This window comes from Otolemur garnettii, unplaced genomic scaffold (assembly GCF_000181295.1).
Source record: "Otolemur garnettii isolate 467f Iridium unplaced genomic scaffold, OtoGar3 scaffold00172, whole genome shotgun sequence".
In the NCBI taxonomy this organism is placed as follows: Eukaryota; Metazoa; Chordata; class Mammalia; order Primates; family Galagidae; genus Otolemur; species Otolemur garnettii.
The window spans coordinates 2674424-2695513 of record NW_003852567.1 but is presented as its reverse complement, the minus strand read 5'-3'; the positions used below and the strand labels follow the sequence as shown (position 1 = coordinate 2695513).

The window sequence follows — 21090 nt, the reverse complement described above, 5'->3', positions numbered from 1 at the left end:
GCTGGCACCTTAGCTGCTTGAGCCACAGGCGCTGAGCCTCAGTATTTAAATCTTATTTAAGAATTATTAGGGCTGATTTAGGAGTCCCATTAAAAAAATCTAAAACACCCAGCCAGACCACTTTATAGGGACACTTGTATTTTACACCAAATTCTATTACCTACCTTATTAAGTAAACTTGGCCCTGATTGGCTTTTATGGCCTCAAATAATTCTGATTTGCCATCACTTAGAATGTACCCCCCCCAGAGAAACAGTAGTAGAAGTTACCAAAATCTTTTATTTATTTATTTATTTGCAGGTTTTTTGGCTGGGGCTAGGTTTGAACCCGCCACCTCCAGTATATGGGTCCAGCACCCTACTCCTTGAGCCACAGGTGCCGCCCACCAAAATCTTTTAAGTAGTGGTATTCTGTACCAGAATGTAATTTACCAGGGTGTCTGTTATGAAGAGGACAGTATTAATATACAAATTCCATTTTGTAATTTTTTTCTATTGGTCTCTATAAATAGCTCCTATGAAAAACATTCTATTCAGAGATCTAATTCTGACCTATAGCATGACCCTATAACTCCCTGTGTTAAGGGAGTGCCTTACCAGTGTGCCTCCCTTTATGTCTGCCTTCTTTTCACTGTTCCCATTGTTAGCCCAGTGCCTGATTATTACTCTACTAGCTGATGAAAAAATGTATGTGCTTCTCATGGACCTAGTAGATTCGAGCTCTATTACTTTGCTTAGATTCTGATCTAATATAGAACCCCATTGGCCATCCTGCCATTCACCTGAATAGCAAGCAAATTTATGCCTACACATTGCCCTAAGAGGGCCAAGACCATATTTGAAAATGTCATCTTTGTCACACCCCAATAAAGCTAGTATTCTGATTTGGGTTTTATTTTTCTGGTTAAATATTCTAAAATGATAATGCTGTCACTTTTTTCTTCATAAAAATACGGTTGATATCTTTTTAAACATGTCATAGAACCTCCATAGTTGACCACTTCCCTACTTTGACCACCTCCTTGAGTTGACCTAATTTTCACAGACGGGACATGCACCATATGTACTTATTAGTACAATCAGCCTAGTTCCTTATGTGACCACCTCCTTTATATTGACCAGTTTCTCATAGCCCCTTGGGCGGTCAACTTACAGAGGTTTTTTGTAGTTTAATCAACTGTAGACAAATATGAAAACATTTTTTAGTAGGCTTACTTGTTGCTTATTCACAATAGGACCCAGCTGGAGCAGCTTTGTTCAAGTTTAGATTCATGAGTATAATCTATTCATTAAAGCCTTTCTTTTACAGTCTCTGCCATCCTGGACCCTGCCCACCTTGCCCTGCCTTTATGACTAAAGCATGTGAATGTGGACGGACCAGGTAAAATTAGAATGGAACTCTAAAGAAGACCTCAGTTTCCACATGGATGATTTACTTGTGAATTTCTTTTTCTTTTCCTTTTCTTTTCTCTCTCTCTCTCTCTCTTTTTTTGTCTTGAGACAGGATCTTACACCATTGCCCAGATTAGAGTGCAATGGTACAATTATTGAGGCTCACTGAAACCTCAAATTCTGGGCTCAAGCAATCCTCCTATCTTAGCCTCTTGAGTAACTGGTACTATTGTATGCCACTATGTCCAGCTAATTTTTAAAAAAATTTGGAGAGTTGGATAGCTTGCTGTGTTGCCCAGACTGGTCTCAAGTGGTCCTCCTGTGTTGTCCTCCCAAAGTATTAGAATTATAGGCATGAGCCACTGTGCCCAGCTGTGAATTTCAAAAGTAAAAGACTAGTAGATAAATAGAAATAAATGGTAGATATAAATGGTATCTTTGCTATAAATAGTAGTTTTCTGTGCTGCCCCAATCCTGTTTTTAAATTTTTGAAGTGGCTCAGCACCTGTAGCTCAAGCAGCTAAGGTGCCAGCCACATACACCAGAGCTGGCGGGTTCAAATCCAGCCCAGGCCTGCCAAACAACAGTGATAGCTGCAACCAAACAAAATAGCCAGGCGTTCTGGCGGGTGCCTGTAGTCCCAGCTACTTGGGAGGCTGAGGCAAGAGAATCACTTAAGCCCGAGAGTTAGAGGTTGCTGTGAGCTGTGATGCCATGACACTCTACTGAGGGCGACAGCTTAAGTTTTGGTTTCAAAAAAAAAATCTTTTAAGTGATTAAGAAGTTGTGTGCACAGTAAGATTGTGAAATTACCCATTTCAGGTAGAAATGCTAGGGTCATAGCAATTTTTTAGCCTATACTGGGTGATAGAATCAGAATTTAAACCCAGGTCTGTTAAGATCCAAGAAGCAAGGACCGCATAGTATCTGGCATCTGGAAGGTTTTCAGTGAATATTGTTGAATGAAAGGTTAAGCAAACCCCAGAAAGTACCCTTTCTGTTATGATACGAGTTCTCTAGCATCATCAGTGCAAGGATCACTGATCACTGTGTGGTGCCTCTGAGGACCAACCAGTAAGATCTTAAGATTTTTGAATCACAAGATGAGATGGATAATGTAGATTTTTAGTGGAATGTGTTTGTTTAGCGCTTACTGAACTTAGTGTGGCCCGAGATTCACATGAAAGTGTTCTGGGTCAGAAAGGTCAGATTCTGGCTCTGCTATTCACTGGTTGTTGATCCTGGTTGCGTAGCCTTGCTAAACCTCATTTTTCTTATCATACAGGAGAAAAAGAATAGTTTCCACCTCAAGGCATTGATGTTGGCCATGGTACTAGGCAAAACAGTAGCATGATAACCCAATGTTGTCATTATGCCAAGTACTGCAAAGTGATCATCTGTATATATAACATTGACTTTTAAAAGTAAAATTGATAGTTGAAGTGGGAGTTTGAGGTAGAAGAAAACTCTTCTTATAGGAGAATAGACTCTGATTGCTAAACCGTCACCCTGGAAATGGAACTAAAGATGACTATCTAAAAAGCACTGGCCTCATCCTTCCCTAGCCAGTAAGTTGGCAAAATCAGGATGTTTATTAGAACAAAGCTAGAATGATTTCCCCACCCTGAATTAAAGTCACATATAGTATGTTCTAAGTATTGTAGCTATATAAAAAGCCATAGGGGTAGGTGTCAGGAAAATGCCATTACACTTTCACTATGGGGCGTATCTCTGTATAGTATAGCTGCCCTTCCTTTTCTGTCTGTAAGGTGCTGAGGGAGCACCAGGCAGAGCATAGACTAGAACCAAGATCTTCCAACTTTTTTTCTAGGCTTTTTTCCCCTTGTGCATGCTGCTTTATGGAACTCACTTATATCACTTCAAACAAATACTCAAGAATAGCCTCCAGTTCCTCACTGGTCAGAAAATAGGGGAAAGAAAAAGGGAGGATGGAAAATAAGGAGAAAGAAGAAAGAATGGAAAGAGGGAGAGTAATTGAGAAAATAAGAAGTGGAGACATAGAAAAATAGAAGAACTGAGGTCATGAGAAAGGTTTAGTAAGGTTTTGAGGGGAAACTTTTGAGTATCAGTGTTAGTTTAGCAGTCCAATAGGAACTTTTAGACTAATGCTGCCTTTACATCTCCTATCTTTACAGGCACACAGTTCGCTGTGGTCAGGCTGTTTCAGTCCACTGTTCTAATCCATGTGAGAATATTTTAAACTGTGGTCAGCACCACTGTGCTGAGCTGTGCCATGCAGGCCAGTGCCAGCCTTGCCGGATCATACTGAACCAAGGTAAGTGGTGAGCACACTAGCTAGTAATGCTTGTGTACTTTTCTGAAACCTTATTTATGACTTTTATGATACATGTCAATTAAGCTCAGACCTGTGGTCACAGAGATTCTATTCAGCTCTAGTACCTTGAGTAGAGAAAACTGGAGATAAAATGCTTAGATGGTTTTTATCATTTTACTTGCTTAATACCAGTGTAGGTCATTGTCCTATATAATTTGGATAGTAGATTTTAAAATGCTATTTAAGGGCAGCACCTGTGGCTCAAAGGAGTAGGGTGCTGGCCCCATATGCCAGAGGTGGCAGGTTCAAACCCAGCCCTGGCCAAAAACTGCAGAAAAAAAAAAAAAATGCTATTTAAAAGTAACTCCTTTTTAAGGACCTAGAAAGGCCAAAATAATTTTGAAAAAGAACTTAACTTAAACTACCTGATTTCACGACTATAAAGCTACAGTATTTGTGGCAATGCAGCTAGTAATGTAAATATAAACTAATAAGCTGGTCACTATATATATCCCTAGCTACTTGGAAGACTTAGGCCTTAAGGCCAGAAGCTTCATTATGGGAAATACAAGACCCTATCTCTTAATTAAAAAAAAAAAAAAACAAAACTGATATAATAATGGAAGAGAATAGAGTCTAGAAATAGATTCACATATATATAATCAATTGACCTTCAACCAGTGGGCAAAGGAAAGTCTTACAAATGTTATTAGAACAAGTGGGTATACATATGAGGAAAAAAAATGAATTTCAACCCCTACCTCAGTCTTTACACAAAAATTTATTGTACATGAATCATAAATACAAATATAAAACCCAGAAACATAAAGCTTCTAGAAACTATATACATATTTTTGTGACTTTGGGATTAGGCAGATTTCATGGACAAAAGCACTAACCATAAAATAAATAATTGATAAATTAGATTTCATGAAAATTTAAAATTTCAACTCATTAAAGACACTTTAAGAAAATGAATAGATTGGCTCAGCGCCTGTGGCTCAAGCGGCTAAGGCGCCAGCCACATACACCTAAGGTGGTGGGTTTGAATCCCCAGCCCGGGCCCACCAAACAACAATGATGGCTGCAACCAAAAAATGGCCAGGCGCTGTGGTGGGCGCCTGTAGTCCCAGCTACTTGGGAGACTGAGGCAGGAGACTCGCTTGAGCCCAGGAGTTGGAGGTTGCTGTGAGCGTGATGCCATGGCTTGAGGCTCCGTCTCAAAAAAAAGAAAATGAATAGATAAATCATAGATTATATCTAGAATATTTAAAGTATTCCTATAAATCAACAAAAAAATATGAGCAAAAGACTGGAAAGATACTTTACAAAAGAAATTATAGGCTAGGCACAGTGGCCCACACCTGTAATCCTAGCATTCTGGGAGGCTGAGGTGGGAGGAGGATCCCTTGAGCTCAAGATCAGCCTGAGCAAGAGTGATATCCCCTCTCTACTAAAAATAGAAAAATTAGCTGAGTGTTGTGACAGTGTGATAGGCACCTGTAGTCCCAGATAGTCTGGAGGCTGAGGGATGAGGATCACTTGAGTCCAAGAGTTTAAGGTTGCTATCGCTGATGCCACAGCACTCCAGCTTGAGCAACAGAATGAGACTGTCTCAAAAAAAAAAAAATTACATAAATGTTTGAAAAACACATGGAAGGTGCTTAACACTTTTAAACAATAGGGAAAGCGCAAATTAAAACTACAGTGATTGTAAGGTATTATAGTCACTTTGGGAAACAGTCTGGCAGTTCCTCAAAAGATCAAACATAAAGTTACCACTTAACCCAACATTTCTACTCCTAGGCATATGCCCAAGAGAAGTAAATTTGTCCCCACAAAAGTTGTAAATGAGACTGGGTGCAGTAGCTCATGCCTATAATCCTAGCAGTCTGGGAAGCTGAGGCAAGAGGATAACTTGAGTTCAAGATAAGACTGAGCAACATGGCAAGACTCTGTCCCTACAATGGAGTATTATTTAGACATAAAAAAAAAAGTTCTGTAGTACATGCCACGAAGTAGATGAATCTCCAAAATATTACCCTAAGTGAAAAAAGCCAGTCACAAAGGACCAGATGATATACGATTGCATTTATAAGAAATACCTAGAATAGGCAAATCCATAGAGACAAAAAGTACCTAGGTTAGTGGTTACTTTGCGGTGGGGGACAATGGCTAAGGGGTTTAGCATTTCTGTTTTAGTTAATGAAAATGTTCTAAAATTGATTGTGGTAGTAGACACATGACTCTAAATGTACTAAAAGCCACTTTATGGCTTTAAAATATACTTTAAGTGGGGGATTTATGTGGTGTGTGAATTATAACACAATGAAACTGTTTAAAAAACAAATAAACAAAAATAGTGAGGTACCTTTTCATACCTACTAAGATGGCTAAAATAGAAAAGACTCATGACCAAATACTGGCAAGAGTAGAGCAACTGGTACTCTGATATGTTGCTAGCAGGTGTGTAAGATGATACACCCACTTTGAACAACCGCATAGCACTTTCTTATAAAATTAAACCTACGTGTATCCTGTGAGCCAGCCTTTCCACTCTTAGGTATTTGCATACCTAAGTCACAAAAAGGCTTATACAGGAATATGTGTTGATAAGAGCCCCAAACTGGAAGCAACCCAAATTTCTGTCAACACAAGAAGGAATAGATAAATTATGGTATTTTCACACAATGGAATATTACTCAGCAATAAACAGGAATAAACTAGGGACATTTGCAACAAAATAGATGAATCCTAAAAACATTGTTACATCAGGGAAGCTAGGTAAAAAGAAAACTTAGTACTGATTCTGTTTATTGAACAGATAAAACTAATTTTTTGTCTTGCCTTGTTGCTCAGACAAGTCTCAAAATGTTGTGGGGACACATTTAACAACCATTTTAACTTTCATTATGAATGGGTGGAGATTGAGGAAGGGACAAAGAAATTTTCTGGGTTGTTTCTAACAAGAAATGTTTGATACCTTGTTTTGCATGGTGGTTACATAGATGTATACAATTACCAAAGCATATCAAGCCAACATGTAAAATATGTGTTTATTATATGTTAATTATCCCTCAGTGGAAAAAAACAAAGTATATGAACAGAAAAAGATTATTTTTTAAAATTGTGAATATAGTAAGTGTATGTTTTCAATGTTTTTACTTCTAGTCTTGGTCTCCCTTGTTATTAGAATCTTGAAAGGGGACAGAACAATCTAATTCAGTTTTTTCTTATCACAGTTATCCCCTCTTTGCCACCCAGGGTGGAGATTATCAGTTACCAAGCCTCTGATTAAATAGGTAGACAGTTTGGTCATGGGACAACTCTAATTGTCCCAGTTTTTTTTCTTTTATTGAGCCAACATCACTGCCCTGAAATATCCTTTCATTGGTTCACCTTTCTCCACATTCCTCCTGGGTGGTTCAAAATCAGCTGTCACATATTTCTCTCTCCCCAGTGTTCTATTTCCATGCCTACCAGCTGGGATTGCTTCATTTCTTCCCTGTGAAACATGCTTCTCAGACATGCTTATCCTCTTTAAAGTGGCTAGATTGATCACAGCAATGCCAGTTTTCTTGTGGGTGTCATCAGAGTCAATATTACTCAAAACTAGGGGTTCTCTGAGTACTTCCTTGTGATTTTTGACTGAGACAGATGACTAGTTAAAGGTATCCTGATTATTTTCCAAGCTAAAACTTCTGCAGTCTGTTCTCCATAGCAGTGTTTTTCAACCTTTTTTCATCTATAGGCACACTTGAGCCTAAAGTTAAACTTCCACGGCACACTTAAATTATGTTGATCAAAAAAAAGAATACACTTACTGTGCTTTGAACTTCTTTTGAAAATAATTTAAGACAAGGCACAGTGGCTCATGCCTGTAATCCTAGCACTCTGGGAGGCTGAGGCGGGAGGATTGCCTGAGCTCACAGGTTTGAGACCACCCTGAGTCAGAGCAAGACCCCATCTCTAAAAATAATAGCCAGGCATTATGGCAGGCGCCTGTAGTCCAGCTACTGGGGAGGCTGAGGCAAGAGAATCGCTTGATCCCAAAGAGTTTGAGGAGGTTCCTGTGAGCTGTGACACCACAGCACTCTGTAGAGGGCTATAAAGTGAAACTCTGTCTCAAAAGAAAGAAAAAGATAGATAAATAATTTAATTGATCTTTTAAAAATTTCACAGCACACCTAAGATCCTCTCACGGCACCCAGTGTGCCACTGCACTCTGGTTGAAAATCACTGCTCCATAGAGTAGAACTTCAAGGCTTTATTCACCTGTTCTGAATCTCACCCCATCTCTGGAAACTCCCCTCAGTTTTATCACAGGTCAAAGTGGAGTAATTCTCTGTTTAAGTTCCTGTTTTTGATAGTCTCCTCAAAAGAATGTCAACTCTACAAATATACTTTGATTATCCATTATGTCCTATGAGTCTGTATTTAACAGAAAGTATAGAAAAGCTCTATTCAGGGATTTATCAGGCATATAATCACAAACCCATGCCACACAGTAGTTCTCAGAATCTTAGTTGGAAGAAACAGTGTTCAGAGAAGATATCTTGCAGTATCTGTAATCTATGCATTTGCCCACCTAGCTCCTCTTTTCTCACTGCCCTTAATCAGCAGGGATCCTGGGCCACAAGGTATTGGTCCCTTCTAGATTGTTATTTCATTAAGTCTCACCTTGGGGCGATACTATTGACCTAAGTTGGCACTTACAGTTACAATTATGCAAAATGTTTTGTGGTGTGCTCTATTAGGATTTTTATGTAAGGAACTGTGCTGTATATTACTCAGTGGGGTTTTTTGTTTGTTTTTTTGAGACAGAGTCTCACTCAGTTGCCTTGGGGTTGTATACTGGGGTATCATAACTCACAGCAACCTTAAACTCTTGGGCTCAATTGATTCTCATGCCTCAGCCTCCCAAGCAGCTGGGACGACAGGCACCCACCACAACACCGGACTATTTTTAGAGACAAGGTCTTGCTCTTGCTCAGGTTGGTCTCCAACTCTTGAGCTCAAGCAATCCACCCACCTCGGCCTCCCAGAGGGCTGGGATTACAGGCATGAACAACAGAGCCCAGCCTACTCAATGTTCTTTTTATGATCCTCTTGGGATAAATTCCTGCTTGGTCTTAGTTCCTAAAATAATTGTTTTTCCTCAAAGACTATTGATCATGTTTTATCTTAGGAATCCTATATAACTGACATAATGTTTACCTTTATAGTGTACATTTTTTAGCTATGGCTCATTCTGTATTCCTACTACTGCTTTCTTCTTTCTTTTCACATCTTTTAATTTATGTTCTCTTGTTAAATTTCACATATCCTTACAGGCTGCTTCAGATCTATTTTGAGGTAAAGCAGGAGTTAAGTATACTACTGGCACTTTGGTCTTAGCAATATAGATGATGCTTTTGGAGAGTCCGCTGGATCCTGGCCATTTTTAGCTCTTGATTCATGTTGGGCTTTACTCACCTCAGTTACCTAAAGTCTGTCTTGTACAAATTTGTATGGATTCTAATCTCTTATTTCTTTCTGTATAGGTGATTTTTCAAACCCAGTTGAAAATTTTTTGTCTGCATTAAATATTTAGCAGAGTATTTGGGCCACACGTATAGTTTTTTGAAATTATAATCCCTCTAATCCCTTTCGACCTTATCTAGAGATTTAATAAGCATTCCTTTGGGGTCTTATTTGTGTGTTGATAAAATACTGAACAGATTAAGGCTGGCAACAGGGTCCTTTCTCCAGACGTCTTTGATTCATTAATACTGTTTAACCAGCTCCAATTTTTGTCACCAGATCATATTTCTATCTCTTGTACCTAAGCATAGAAGAGCTTTTTAGAATTGTACTCAGATTATTTTCTAATTAATCATTATACTTTTATTTTCACAGTGTTATTGCCTTTGACTTTTTTGTTCACAGCTCTCTGTTCATTACCTCATAAAAGCCTCTGTTCTGTTTGAACAGAAACTTACCAAAGAAGAACCTACTTAGAGAAGCTCCTAGTTGCCAGGGTTTGTTTACTAATGTATTGATTCCACAAAAATTGATTGCATTTCCTGCATTCAATAAGTCTTTTTTTTTTTTTTTTAGAGACAGAGTCTCACTTTATCACCCTCAGTAGAGTGCTATGGCATCATAGCTCACAGCAACCTCCAACTCCTGGGCTTAGGTGATTCTCTTGCCTTGGGCTCCTGAGCAGCTGGGACTACAGGTGCCTGCCACAAGGCCTAGCTATTTTTTTGTTACAGTTTGGCCAGGGCCCTGCCCACTGAGCCACAGGTGATACCCGTTCAATAAGTCTTTATTGAATGAGTTTTATTTTTGTTATTATTTTTTATTTTTTTGGAGACAGAGTTTGTTGCCCTTGGTAGAGTGCCTTGGCGTCACAGATTACAGCAACCTCAAACTCTTGGGCTCAAGAAAATGTCTTGCTCAGCCTCCCAAGTAGCTGAGACTACAGGTGCCTGCCCCAACACCCAGCTATTTTTAGAGATGGGGCTGGTCTTAAACCGGTGAACTCAGGCAATCCACCTGCCTTGGCCTCCCAATTACTAGAATTACAGGTGTGAGCCTGTCTGCACCCAGACTATTAAATGAGTTTTAGAACAGGAGACAAATAACATATGTACTCACTAGAAAATGGGATGTGTTTATCATGTGATTTTTAAGATTTGATGTTTTTATAATATTGCATTTATTCAGATGTTGATTTTCTGTGCAAGTAGCTATTTAGATTGTTCTGAGGAAAAAGAAAATCAGCATTAGATCTGCACAATTTCAATTTGCTTTTCACTTTTCTGGTCACTACATATTATGTAGGGCAGGATTTACTTGCATAGATTGATTTTAATGAGATAAGTTTTATTGTAAACTAAAAGTGTAAAATGACACTTAGAAAAATTACATTAATGAAAATTAATTCTTAAATCAGTTCTTAATAGAACTCTGTTAAATTTTAGTCATCTAAAAAATAGCTCTCTAGGCTCGGCACCTGTGGCTCAAGTGGCTAAGGTGCTAGCCACATACACCTAAGGTGGCGGGTTCAAAGCCTGGCCCCGCCAAACAACAATGACGGCTGCAACCAAAAAATAGCTGGGCATTGTGGCGGGCGCCTGTGGTCCCAGCTACTTGGGAGGCTAAGACAGTAGACTTGCTTGAGCCCAGGAGTTGGAGGTTGCTGTGAGCTGTGATGCCACAGCACTTCTACCCACAGGGACAGCTTGAGGCTCTGTCTCAAAAAAAAAAAAAATAGCTCTCTAAAAGTAACATATGTGTATTGCTAATCCCAGAGAGTAAAGGAATCTATTATTTCTTGAACCCATAAGAAAATCATTAGATTGGGGTTCTCTGTCTAGCAAGTAATAGTCAAGTTATTTGAAACTTCATAGTATGACTGCTCAAACATGATTACTTTAAATTCAACAATAGTAGTATACAAATTATTAAAGATTTCATACCATCATAGTAATTTTTTAAATTTATTTTTAACAACAGGGACCTTTAAGCATTTTATATAAACCCTGTTATAGAAAGTATGAAGTCTGTTCTTCTTGGGTTGAAGTGAGGATGGGGAATCCAGGTGTCAATCCCTCCACCAATCCTACCAGCTCAGCTGGTCCATCCCTGTCACATTTCTAGAGGACCCTAGGGAGCCTCACAATCCGTGGTGTTTAAGCACAGCCTTTTAGACCAGATAGTGTTCTCTTAATTTAGGGGTTGCTTCACTTTGATGCTGTTCTTAGGATGTAGAGGCACTATGAAATATTAACAGAGTTTAACAAGGAATTTATTTATTTATTTATTTATGTATTTCTGTGATAAAGCTATCAGGTGGATCTTAGAGCTGCTATATAAGCCACATTCATTTCTACATCAGGAGTGATCAACATACTAATGAGTGGCATTTGTGTTTTCTTTTGAGACAGAGCCTCAAGCTATCCCCCTGGGTAGAGTGCCATGGCATTACAGCTCACAGCAACCTCCAACTCCTGGGCTCAAGCGAGTCTCCTGCCTCCGCCTCCCAAGTAGCTGGGACCACAGGCGCCCGCCACAACGCCCGGCTATTTTTTGGTTGCAGCCATCATTGTTGTTTGGCGGGTCCGGGCTGGGGATTCGAACCCGCCACCTTAGGTGTACGTGGCTGGCGCCTTAGCCGGTTGAGCTATAGGCGCCGAGCCGGCATTTGTGTTTTCTTATAGATCATTTAGAATATTATAAGATCTCATGCAGGTTACTAATCTTTTGTTTTTGAAATTATGTCCTCAAGTATGCTACTGTGGCAGCACCTCCCGAGATGTGTTATGTGGAACAGATGTAGGAAAGTCTGATGGATTTGGGAACTTCAGCTGTTTAAAGATGTGTGGCAAGTAAGGTGTTTCATTTTCCTCAATTATAATAAAGCTGCAGTTTATGTAACAATTATGTAATAATATGTTGTTGTTTTTTTAACAGGGACTTGAAATGTGGGAACCATACATGTTCTCAAGTATGCCACCCTCAGCCCTGCCAGCTATGCCCCCGGCTCCCCCAGTTGGTGCGCTGTTGCCCTTGTGGCCAAACTCCTCTCAGCCAGTTGTTAGAATTTGGAAGTAGTGGTCGGAAAACGTGCATGGATCCTGTCCCTTCATGTGGAAAAGTGTGTGGCAAGCCTCTGCCTTGTGGTTCCTTAGGTAACTAGTATACATAAAGTTGGCTTTAAAAATATTAATGTAAATATTTGGCAGCAATACCAATAACAATAGCAGAAGTTCTTATGATGAAATTTGAGTAGTACTTTTTCCTTTTCAAAGTATACTTGTGAAAATATACTCCGTGATTCAGGTATTTTATTATAAATTCTAGACAATTGTGATGAGATACTATTCCAAGGAGGGTTATGATTTCTCCTAGGTGTCTACACTAGTATGAATACTACATATGTTTTTACTAATCCAGGTTTCAGCAAGTGTTTTTAGAAAGCATGTTCATATAATAGGAACATACTGAAATAACTATGGGTAAGATATTGAAGAATTAAAATTCTGCCAGATGCAGTGGCATATACTTGTAGTACCAGCTACTTGGGAGGCTGAGGCAGGAAGATAATTTTAGCTGATGAATTTGAGATATAATTATATCACTTCCACGATTTAGACCACTTAAGGACTATCACTCTTTATAGCTAAGTTTCCCATCTAACTGAGGATAGCACCTCTTAAACATCATTTTGGGGCTTGGAGCCTGTGGCTCAATTGGCTAAGGCTCCAGCCACATACACCTAAGGTGGCGGGTTCGAATCCAGCCCAGGCCCACCAAACAACAATGACTGCAATGACTGCAACCAAAAAATAGCCGAGCGTTGTGATGGGTGCCTGTGGTCCCAGCTACTCAGGAGGCTGAGGCCGGAGACTCACTTGAGCCCAGGAGTTGGAGGTTGCTGTGAGCTGTGATGCTATGGTACTCTACGCAGGGGGACAGCTTGAGGCTCTGTCTCAAAAAAAACACAAAACATCATTTTGGATGAAGGTTTTTGTAAAATTTACATTCTTTTCTTTAAATGGGTTGGTGGAGGTTATTTATTTATTTATTTTGAGACAGAGTCTCAAGCTGTCCCCCAGGGTAGAGTGCCACGATGTCATAGCTCACAGCAACCTCCAACTCAGGCTCAAGTGATCTTCTTGCCTCAGTTTTTTCTATTTTTAGTAGAGATGAGGTCTCACTTTTGCTCGGGCTAGTCTCGAACTTGTGAACTTAAGCAATCCACCTGCCTCAGCCTCCCAGAATGCTAGGATTACAGGCATGAGCCACTGTGTCCAGCATAATTTCTTTCTTATTGACTCAGTCATCGTTTTCTTGAACCTCACTTACTACATTACAGTGAATGCAGAGCTGCCCTTAGGGACTGTAGAGGTTTCTCAGGCAATTTGTCCCATGCCTGGCGGCCTATCTTTAATGACTCCCCCTTCTGATTTGTGGCTTCTGATTACTTGGACATAGAAACCAGAAAATGCTTGTTAGAATTAGATATAAAATGGTCTGAGTTTCTAATTGAACCTGTCTGGCCCTGTCATTGGGGAGTATATGCATGCAAGTTTGCAGTGACTTGGCAACTCTCCTGAGTGAGTGTTCAAAGGCCACGTATTTAGAAAAATGAAAGCAGGCAACTGAGACTAAATAGAAAAGGTATTCCTATAACTAACCATGCATCTTTTTGGTAATGCTAGATTCTTTAGATTTGGTTTTCATTTTATCAAGAAGATAGATAGATTTCTGTTTCTTCTAAATACCTGCAGGAATCGGTAAGAGCACCCTACTTAATCATTTTTTTTCAATCTGACTTTAAAATTACAGAGGAGAAAAGCTCTCCTCATATTTTAATACATGTTCCAACTGTATTAGGAAAATCAGTTGTCCGTTAGTTTTCCCCTTTTCCAAATGTACATGGATTCTATAAAATTTCATATACAATGACCAAAAATCCTAGCTGAGGGGCTTTTAGGTATACTGTTGGCAATGAGAGAAAAAGGAAATGTTGGCTTGGTGCCTGTGGCTCAAGCGGCTAAGGCGCCAGCCACATACACCCAAGATGGCGGGTTTGAATTCAGCCCAGGCCCACCAAACAACAATGACGGCTGCAACCAAAAAATAGGTGGGTGTTGCGGCGGGCGCCTGTGGTCCCAGCTACTTGGGAGGCTGAGACAAGAGACTCTCTTGAACCCAGGAGTTGGAGGTTGCTGTGAGTTGTGATGCCACGGTACTCTACACAGGGGGACAGCTTGAGGCTCTGTCTTGGACAAAAAAAAAGAAAAGAAAGAAAAAGGAAATGTTAAGTAGGTAATACAAGGGGACTTGAGCAAGAGAGGGATAGTAACTATCAGTAATAGACCTTAAGGTGGTACAAAAGCAAGTTAATGGATTAGATTAGAGGATAACTGTGCAAATTTTTTTATTAATTTTTTTTTTAAAGAGATAGTGTCTCACTCTGTTTCCCTGGCTAGAGTCTAACAGTGCAATCTTAGATCACTGAAGACTCAAGCAAACTTCCTGCCTCAGCCACACCCCTGAATAGCTGGGCCTGCTAGTATTCACCACTGAATCCAGCTAATTCTTTTATTTTTTGTAGAGATAGTATCATATTATGTGGCCCACACTGGTCTCAAACTGTTAACTTCAAGCAGACCTCCCATCTTAGCCCCCCAAAGTGCTGGTAATACAGGTATGAGCCACTACAGCTGGCCTTTAGCCGACTTTTAATCTTGGGAAACTTTTTTTTGGAGACAGAGTCTCAAGTTGTCACCGTGGGTAGAGTGCCATGGAGTCACTGCTCTGCCCTATAAGTGAGTTGGAGTGAGGATGATTTGGGTCCCAATATTCTGCTGCAATTGGGGTAGGGCCTCCATGCTACAGAACTGGCAGCTGGGTGGAGAAAAGGAGCCCCACCCTCTCAGCTACATTCACCAGAAATTCAGCCTTTTCAACTTAAGAGTTGGAGGAGAAGAGAAGTGCTGGCAATGTGCCTTTTCTGGTGAATATAGTAACCCTTGACTGGGAGCTGAGAGGAGAAGAAGCTTTGTCTTCTTAGCTACACTAATTCTGAGTGTAGATTTTCAGCTGAGCTGAAGGGAGGAAGGGGGGTGTATGTTGTAGATCATTGTCACAAATTCTTGCTGTTGCTTACTAAGTTTGACTAGATTTTCTTGAATAAACATTTGTTCATTTGATGGATGACCTTAGTACAGTTTTCAGACTTTAAATGACTAATTTTTACAGTTTTCCCCAGCTTTGCTTATTGTGCTGGGGAGCGGATCTACAGGGAGCTCCTCATGCTATCAACTCTGAAAGTACAATTCTACTCAGTCTCTTGTACTGAGGCTATCTATATCTTTGGGATAGAAATTTCCCACCGGGTGAGATACTAAAAGACCTGAAAAATTTTTCTACAGACAAACTAGGTCCAAAAACTTGAGCAGCACTATTACTACTAGCCACAGGTTTGTCTTTGAACTTCTCAGTCCAACTCAGCCTAGTTTCTTAAAAGTTTCTCAAGATGGCTCAGCACCTGTGGCTCAAGTGGCTTAGGCACCAGCCACATACACCAGAGCTGGTGGGTTCAAATCCAGCTTGGGCCCGCTAAACAATGACAACTATAACCAAAAAATAGCCGGGCATTGTGGCAGGCACCTGTAGTCCCAGCTACTTGGGAGGCTGAGGCAAGAGGATCACTTAAGCCCAAGAGTTTAAAGTTGCCACAGCACTCTACTGAGGATGACATACTGAGACTCTGTCTCCAAAAAAAAAAAAACTTTAGAATACCCATTATAAATATGTTCAAAGAATTGAGAAAAACCATGCTTAAAGAAGTAATAGAAGGTTTGAAACCTTTGTCTCATCAAATGGAGAATGTCATTAAACATACAGAAATTAGAAAAAGAATCCAGTGGAAATTCTGGAAGTCAAAAATACAATAACCAAAATGAAAAATTTGGCCGGGCATAGTGGCTGACACCTGTAATCCTAGCACTTCAGAGGCCAACACGGCTAGATTGCTTGAGCTCATGGGTTCAAGACCAGCCTGAGCAAGAGTGAGACCCCGTCTCTACAAATAGCCAGTCATTGTTGCAGGCACCTATAGTCCCAGCTACTTGGAAGGCTGAGGCAAGAGAATCACTTGAGCCCAAGAATTTGAGATTGCTGTAAGCTATGATGCCACAGCACTTTACCGAGAGCAACTCTGTCTCAAAAAATAAATAAATAAAAATTTGTTAAAGAGCCTCAGCACTAGATTTGAGCTAGCAGAAGCAATAAGCATGAAAATAGATCAATAGAGATTATGTAATCCAAAAGACAGGGACAAAAAAGAATAAAAAAAGGAATAGTGCCTTAGAGAAATGTGGTACACCTTTAAGTGCACCAGTATACATGTAATGGGACTATGAGAAAGAGAGTAAAAATGAGCAGGAAAATATTTGAAGAGATAATGAATGAAAATGTTACAATTTACTGAAAAATGTTAGTCTACACATCCAAGAAACTTAACAAATTCCAAGTACAATAAATGCAAAGAGAGCCATAGTCAGACACATAATAAAAATGCCAAAGGACAAAAACAAGGAGAAAATCTTAAAAGCAGCAAGAAAAAAAATGACTCCTCACATACAAAGGGACCTCTATAAGATTAACAGTGGACTTCTCAGACTTCATATCAGAATCAATGATGGCTCAGCACCTGTAGCACAGTGGTTATGGTGGCAGCCACATGGACTGACGCTGGTGGCTTCAAACCAGGCCCAGGTTACGTAAACAGCAATGACAACTGCAACTAAAAAGTAGCCGGGACTCAGTGCCTGCAGCTCAGCTGCTAGGGCGCCAGTCAAATACACCAGAGCTGGTGAGTTCGAACTTAGCCCAGGCCTGCCAAATAACAACAACTACAACAAAAAATAGTTGGGCATTGTGGTGGGTGCCTGTAGTCCCAGCTACTTGGGAGGCTAAGGCAGGAGAATCACTTAAGGCCAAGAGTTTGAGGTTGTTGTGAGCTATGATGCCATGGCACTCTACCAAGGGCGACATAATGAGACTGTCTCAGAAATAAAAAGAAAAGAAAAGAAAATTCATTGCTAGCAGGTCGACTTGGATTACAATAAATACTAATAAAGTTTCTCAGGCTAAAAGCAAGTAAACACAAATGAAAGTTCAAATCCACATGACAGAGAGCACTAGTAAAGGTGATGTTGTAATTGTAAAAGAGTATAAATTTTCTCAACTGATTAAAAAAAATGTGTATTATTGGTAGGCCTATAACATGTAGAAATACATTTGGCAATTAACAGCCCAAAGGAGGTGCATGTGATCAAATTTGTATTGGAATAAGGAAATGATACCAGATGGTAACAAATCCACAGGAACAAATGAAGAAAGCCAGAAATGGTAAATGAAAAAATAAACTATATATATCCACTCCTTTTTTTCTCAGCTTCTTTAATATTATAGATAACTGTATATAAAATAATTTTATATATGTATTGGATTTGTAACATAGATATAAAATATATGACAAAAAAATGGAGAAGAGGAAAAGAACAATATATGAGTAAAGCTTCTGTGTCTCATTGGAATTAATATAAATCTGAAGTAGATTCTGATAAGATGCATATGGAAAGCCTTAGAGCAGCCATTAAGAAAATAATTTAATATAGTAAAATATATCAGTAAAGGAATTACACTATGGAAAAATCTTTACTGAATGTGAAAGAAAGCAGTCAAGAAGGATTAGATTAATTACAAAACCATGAGACAGATAGAAAACTAAAATGGCAGGTGTAAATCCTACTACATTACCAGTAACAATAAGTATGAATGGATTTAAACAGAAGCAAATTTTTCAGGCTAGATTAAAAAAAATAACTAAGACCCAAACTATATTCTGTCTTCAGGAGATAGATTTTAGAGTCCAAAATAAAACAAGGCTAAAAGTTAAAGGATATAAAAAATATGGTATTAATATTAGCTATAAGAAAGAGATTCTGGAGTTATCCCAGAGAGATCCTAGAAACAAGACTTATCCTAAACCTAGTTTAGCAGAGTGATTCTAGGCTGACCATAGCTAGACATTCACATAGCTTGAGACAGTGAAATTATGGATCATGGATTATGATTTTTATGATCCCCAGGTGACTTTCAGAGTTAAGAGCATTTCAGTAAATTCATCCATGGCAACAATTTAAGAAAACATGAGTCTAACTTAGAGGCTTGGGGCCTAAAGAAAGAGTTCTGTTCTTTGACTTAGGATAAGCATCATGCACTCCAAAGTATATTCCATTGTTTAATGCTGGGCCCTGTCCTTGTTAAAAAAAGGCCCAGTCTGCTGGATGAAGGGAAGAAAGATTGATGACATCCTTCTTCCCTCAACTCTGATTCTGGAGTTGTAGGAAGTAGATTTGGAAGACCAATGTGGCTAGTGAATTTAGGAATATGAAAATGAATAGTTGCAATTGTCATTCCTAGCTCTTTTCATTTTTATTAAAGATTTCATTCATACCTGTGAAAAGCTGTGCCATGAAGGAGACTGTGGACCCTGCTCTCGCACCTCAGTTATTGCCTGTAGATGCTCTTTCCGAACAAAGGTAAATACCAGCAATGCTAGAGTTGTTGCTATCAATGCCTTTTAAAGTGATAACTATGGGAGAGGAGGAATCAAAATAACGTCAGTTTTATTCCCACTATACTTTGCATGATTCAGTGAATCTGCCCACTGTATACTAACAGCCACAATGGGCCAGTTCTAGGATAGGTCTGGGGGAAGGTAGCAGCACTCAAGGCTCAGAGGCCAATAGTAGGGATAAGGCACATATGCAGATAACTCTACCAAGTACAAGTGTGTTAGTAATGGATGCCTAAAAAGAGGAATAATAGCAGCTCGGCGCCTGTGGCTCAAGCAGCTAAGGCGCCAGCCACATACACCTAAGGTGGCGGGTTCGAATCTAGCCCGGGCCTGCCAAACAACAATGATGGCTGCAACCAAAAAATAGCAGGGCGTTGTGGCAGGCGCCTGTGGTCCCAGCTACTCAGGAGGCTGAGGCAAGAGACTCGCTTGAGCCCAGGAGTTGGAGGTTGCTGTGAGCTGTGATGCCACAGCACTCTACCCAGGGGGACAACTTGAGGCTCTGTCTCAAAAAAAGAGGAATAATAGCACTGTTGCAAGGAGTCAGCAAACTAAGAAGTTAGATGAAACCCAGACCACATGACTACCCTCACTTCTGACACCTACTGCAAGAGTTTAGACAACTGCTAAATTATACAAAACAGTCCACCTTACCACTCACTCCTGATACCCACTCCTGATACCAACTACAAGTTCAGTGTTCCCTAAGGCTTGAAAATTTGGTGAAAGGACTCACTGAATTCACTGATGGTGATACTCTTATTTACCGTTCTATTACATGGAAAAGAATACAGGTTAAATCAGCCAAGGAAAGTATTTCGGGCAAAGTTCAAAAAAGTGCTGAATGTGGCACTTCATTTGTTCTCTCTTGGGGAGTTGAGACAGTGTTATTTTCTCAGTGTCAGTGTGTGACAATATATACACATTGCCAACCAAGAAAGCTCTCTCAAGCCTGAGTGTTCAGAGTTTTTATTGGGGTTCCATTGTGTAGCCATGGCTGGCTGCCTATGTGACTGATCTCAGTCTCTAGTCTTTCCAGAGGTCTACTGATACTATGTGACCTAAAGCCCCCACTCTAAAACTATCCAGTGTGGCCAGCCTGCTCCTAAATGATATTATTAGATGATCCAGAGATCCAAGGCTCTAGGCAAATGATGGTACTGCTATCAGGCATGGCATTCCAGTAGGTTTAGAGCTCAGAAGCCATGTAGAAAGGTCACACCTCTTTGGGTAAGGTTAATTCTTCACTGAATAACTGTCTCATCCATTTCTGCTTTCTGCCCTATGCAGCTGTGATGAAACTTTGTGTTATAAAAAGGGGCCTCTTACCATGATGGAGTCAGACTATAGCAGGGGTCCTCAAACTTTTTAAACAGGGGGCCGGTTCACTGTCCCTCAGACCATTGGTGGGCCAGACTGCAGGCCCCAGGACAAGTCTGCTGCTAAGCAGGACAGGCATCAGCAACAAAAACACCCAGCGTTCCAGATAAATGTCCTAGGTGGGCTGCATGTGGCCAGTGGGCCATAGTTTGAGGACACCTGGACTATAGTGTCCATGCACATGTGTGTAACCAGAAAGGGCAAGTTGTAGACTTCCTATGGTAGTCTTTGGGTGATCTAGCCCATGGAACATACATATACTGAGTATTGATTTGTCCTACTCTGGTAATTTCAGTGCATATTATTAATACCTGTCCCAGTCGAGCACAGGCCAGGGTGGAGACAGAGTTCTGAACAGTTGGTCTATCAAATACAACTCAAAGTCTGAGCAATCAACTTGGAAATGATTCTGAGGATATGTCCATAAATCGGAAGCTAGTTCAATAGATAAGCTTCAGAATAAAATCGAAAGAAATGTAAAAGCAATGCAGTTTATACGTGACAAAAGTTGTGTAAGCATATGTGAGGTTTTTCCTGCAGTATATACAGAACATGAGGTATTTTGAATGCCAGGTATGCGACCACTTTTTATCTTGTAAATACTAGATTAAAGATTTAGATATGATTTAGCAATCCTAAATTTAGCAGTGCCCACACATGTTCTTTGTGACTTAGAATTAGAAGCAGTTTTGGGGATTTATAAGCTAGAAATGGCTGCTGTCAATTTGCTTCTTTCACTTCAACAGTCCCTTTCTCTATTTTTGTGCTTTCTTGCTTCTCATACACTCTTTGCCCTCACTTCTTCTAATAGTGGACCCCATGGCAGTGAGTATTTTCTTTCTTTCTTTCTTTCTTTTTTTTTTTTTTTTTTTTTT

General features: G+C 39.8%; 1 protein-coding gene across 1 annotated transcript in view; it reads left to right on the top strand.

The window, feature by feature from the left end:
- The window catches only part of NFX1 (nuclear transcription factor, X-box binding 1), a 98480-nt gene that overhangs the window by 37248 nt on the left and 40142 nt on the right, over positions 1–21090 (top strand). The window contains exons 6-10 of the mRNA XM_012811653.1: positions 1309–1380; positions 3548–3687; positions 11963–12062; positions 12148–12365; positions 18700–18797. Of these exons, the coding sequence (XP_012667107.1) occupies positions 1309–1380; positions 3548–3687; positions 11963–12062; positions 12148–12365; positions 18700–18797 (628 nt within the window). The remainder of the gene's footprint in view (positions 1–1308; positions 1381–3547; positions 3688–11962; positions 12063–12147; positions 12366–18699; positions 18798–21090) is intronic.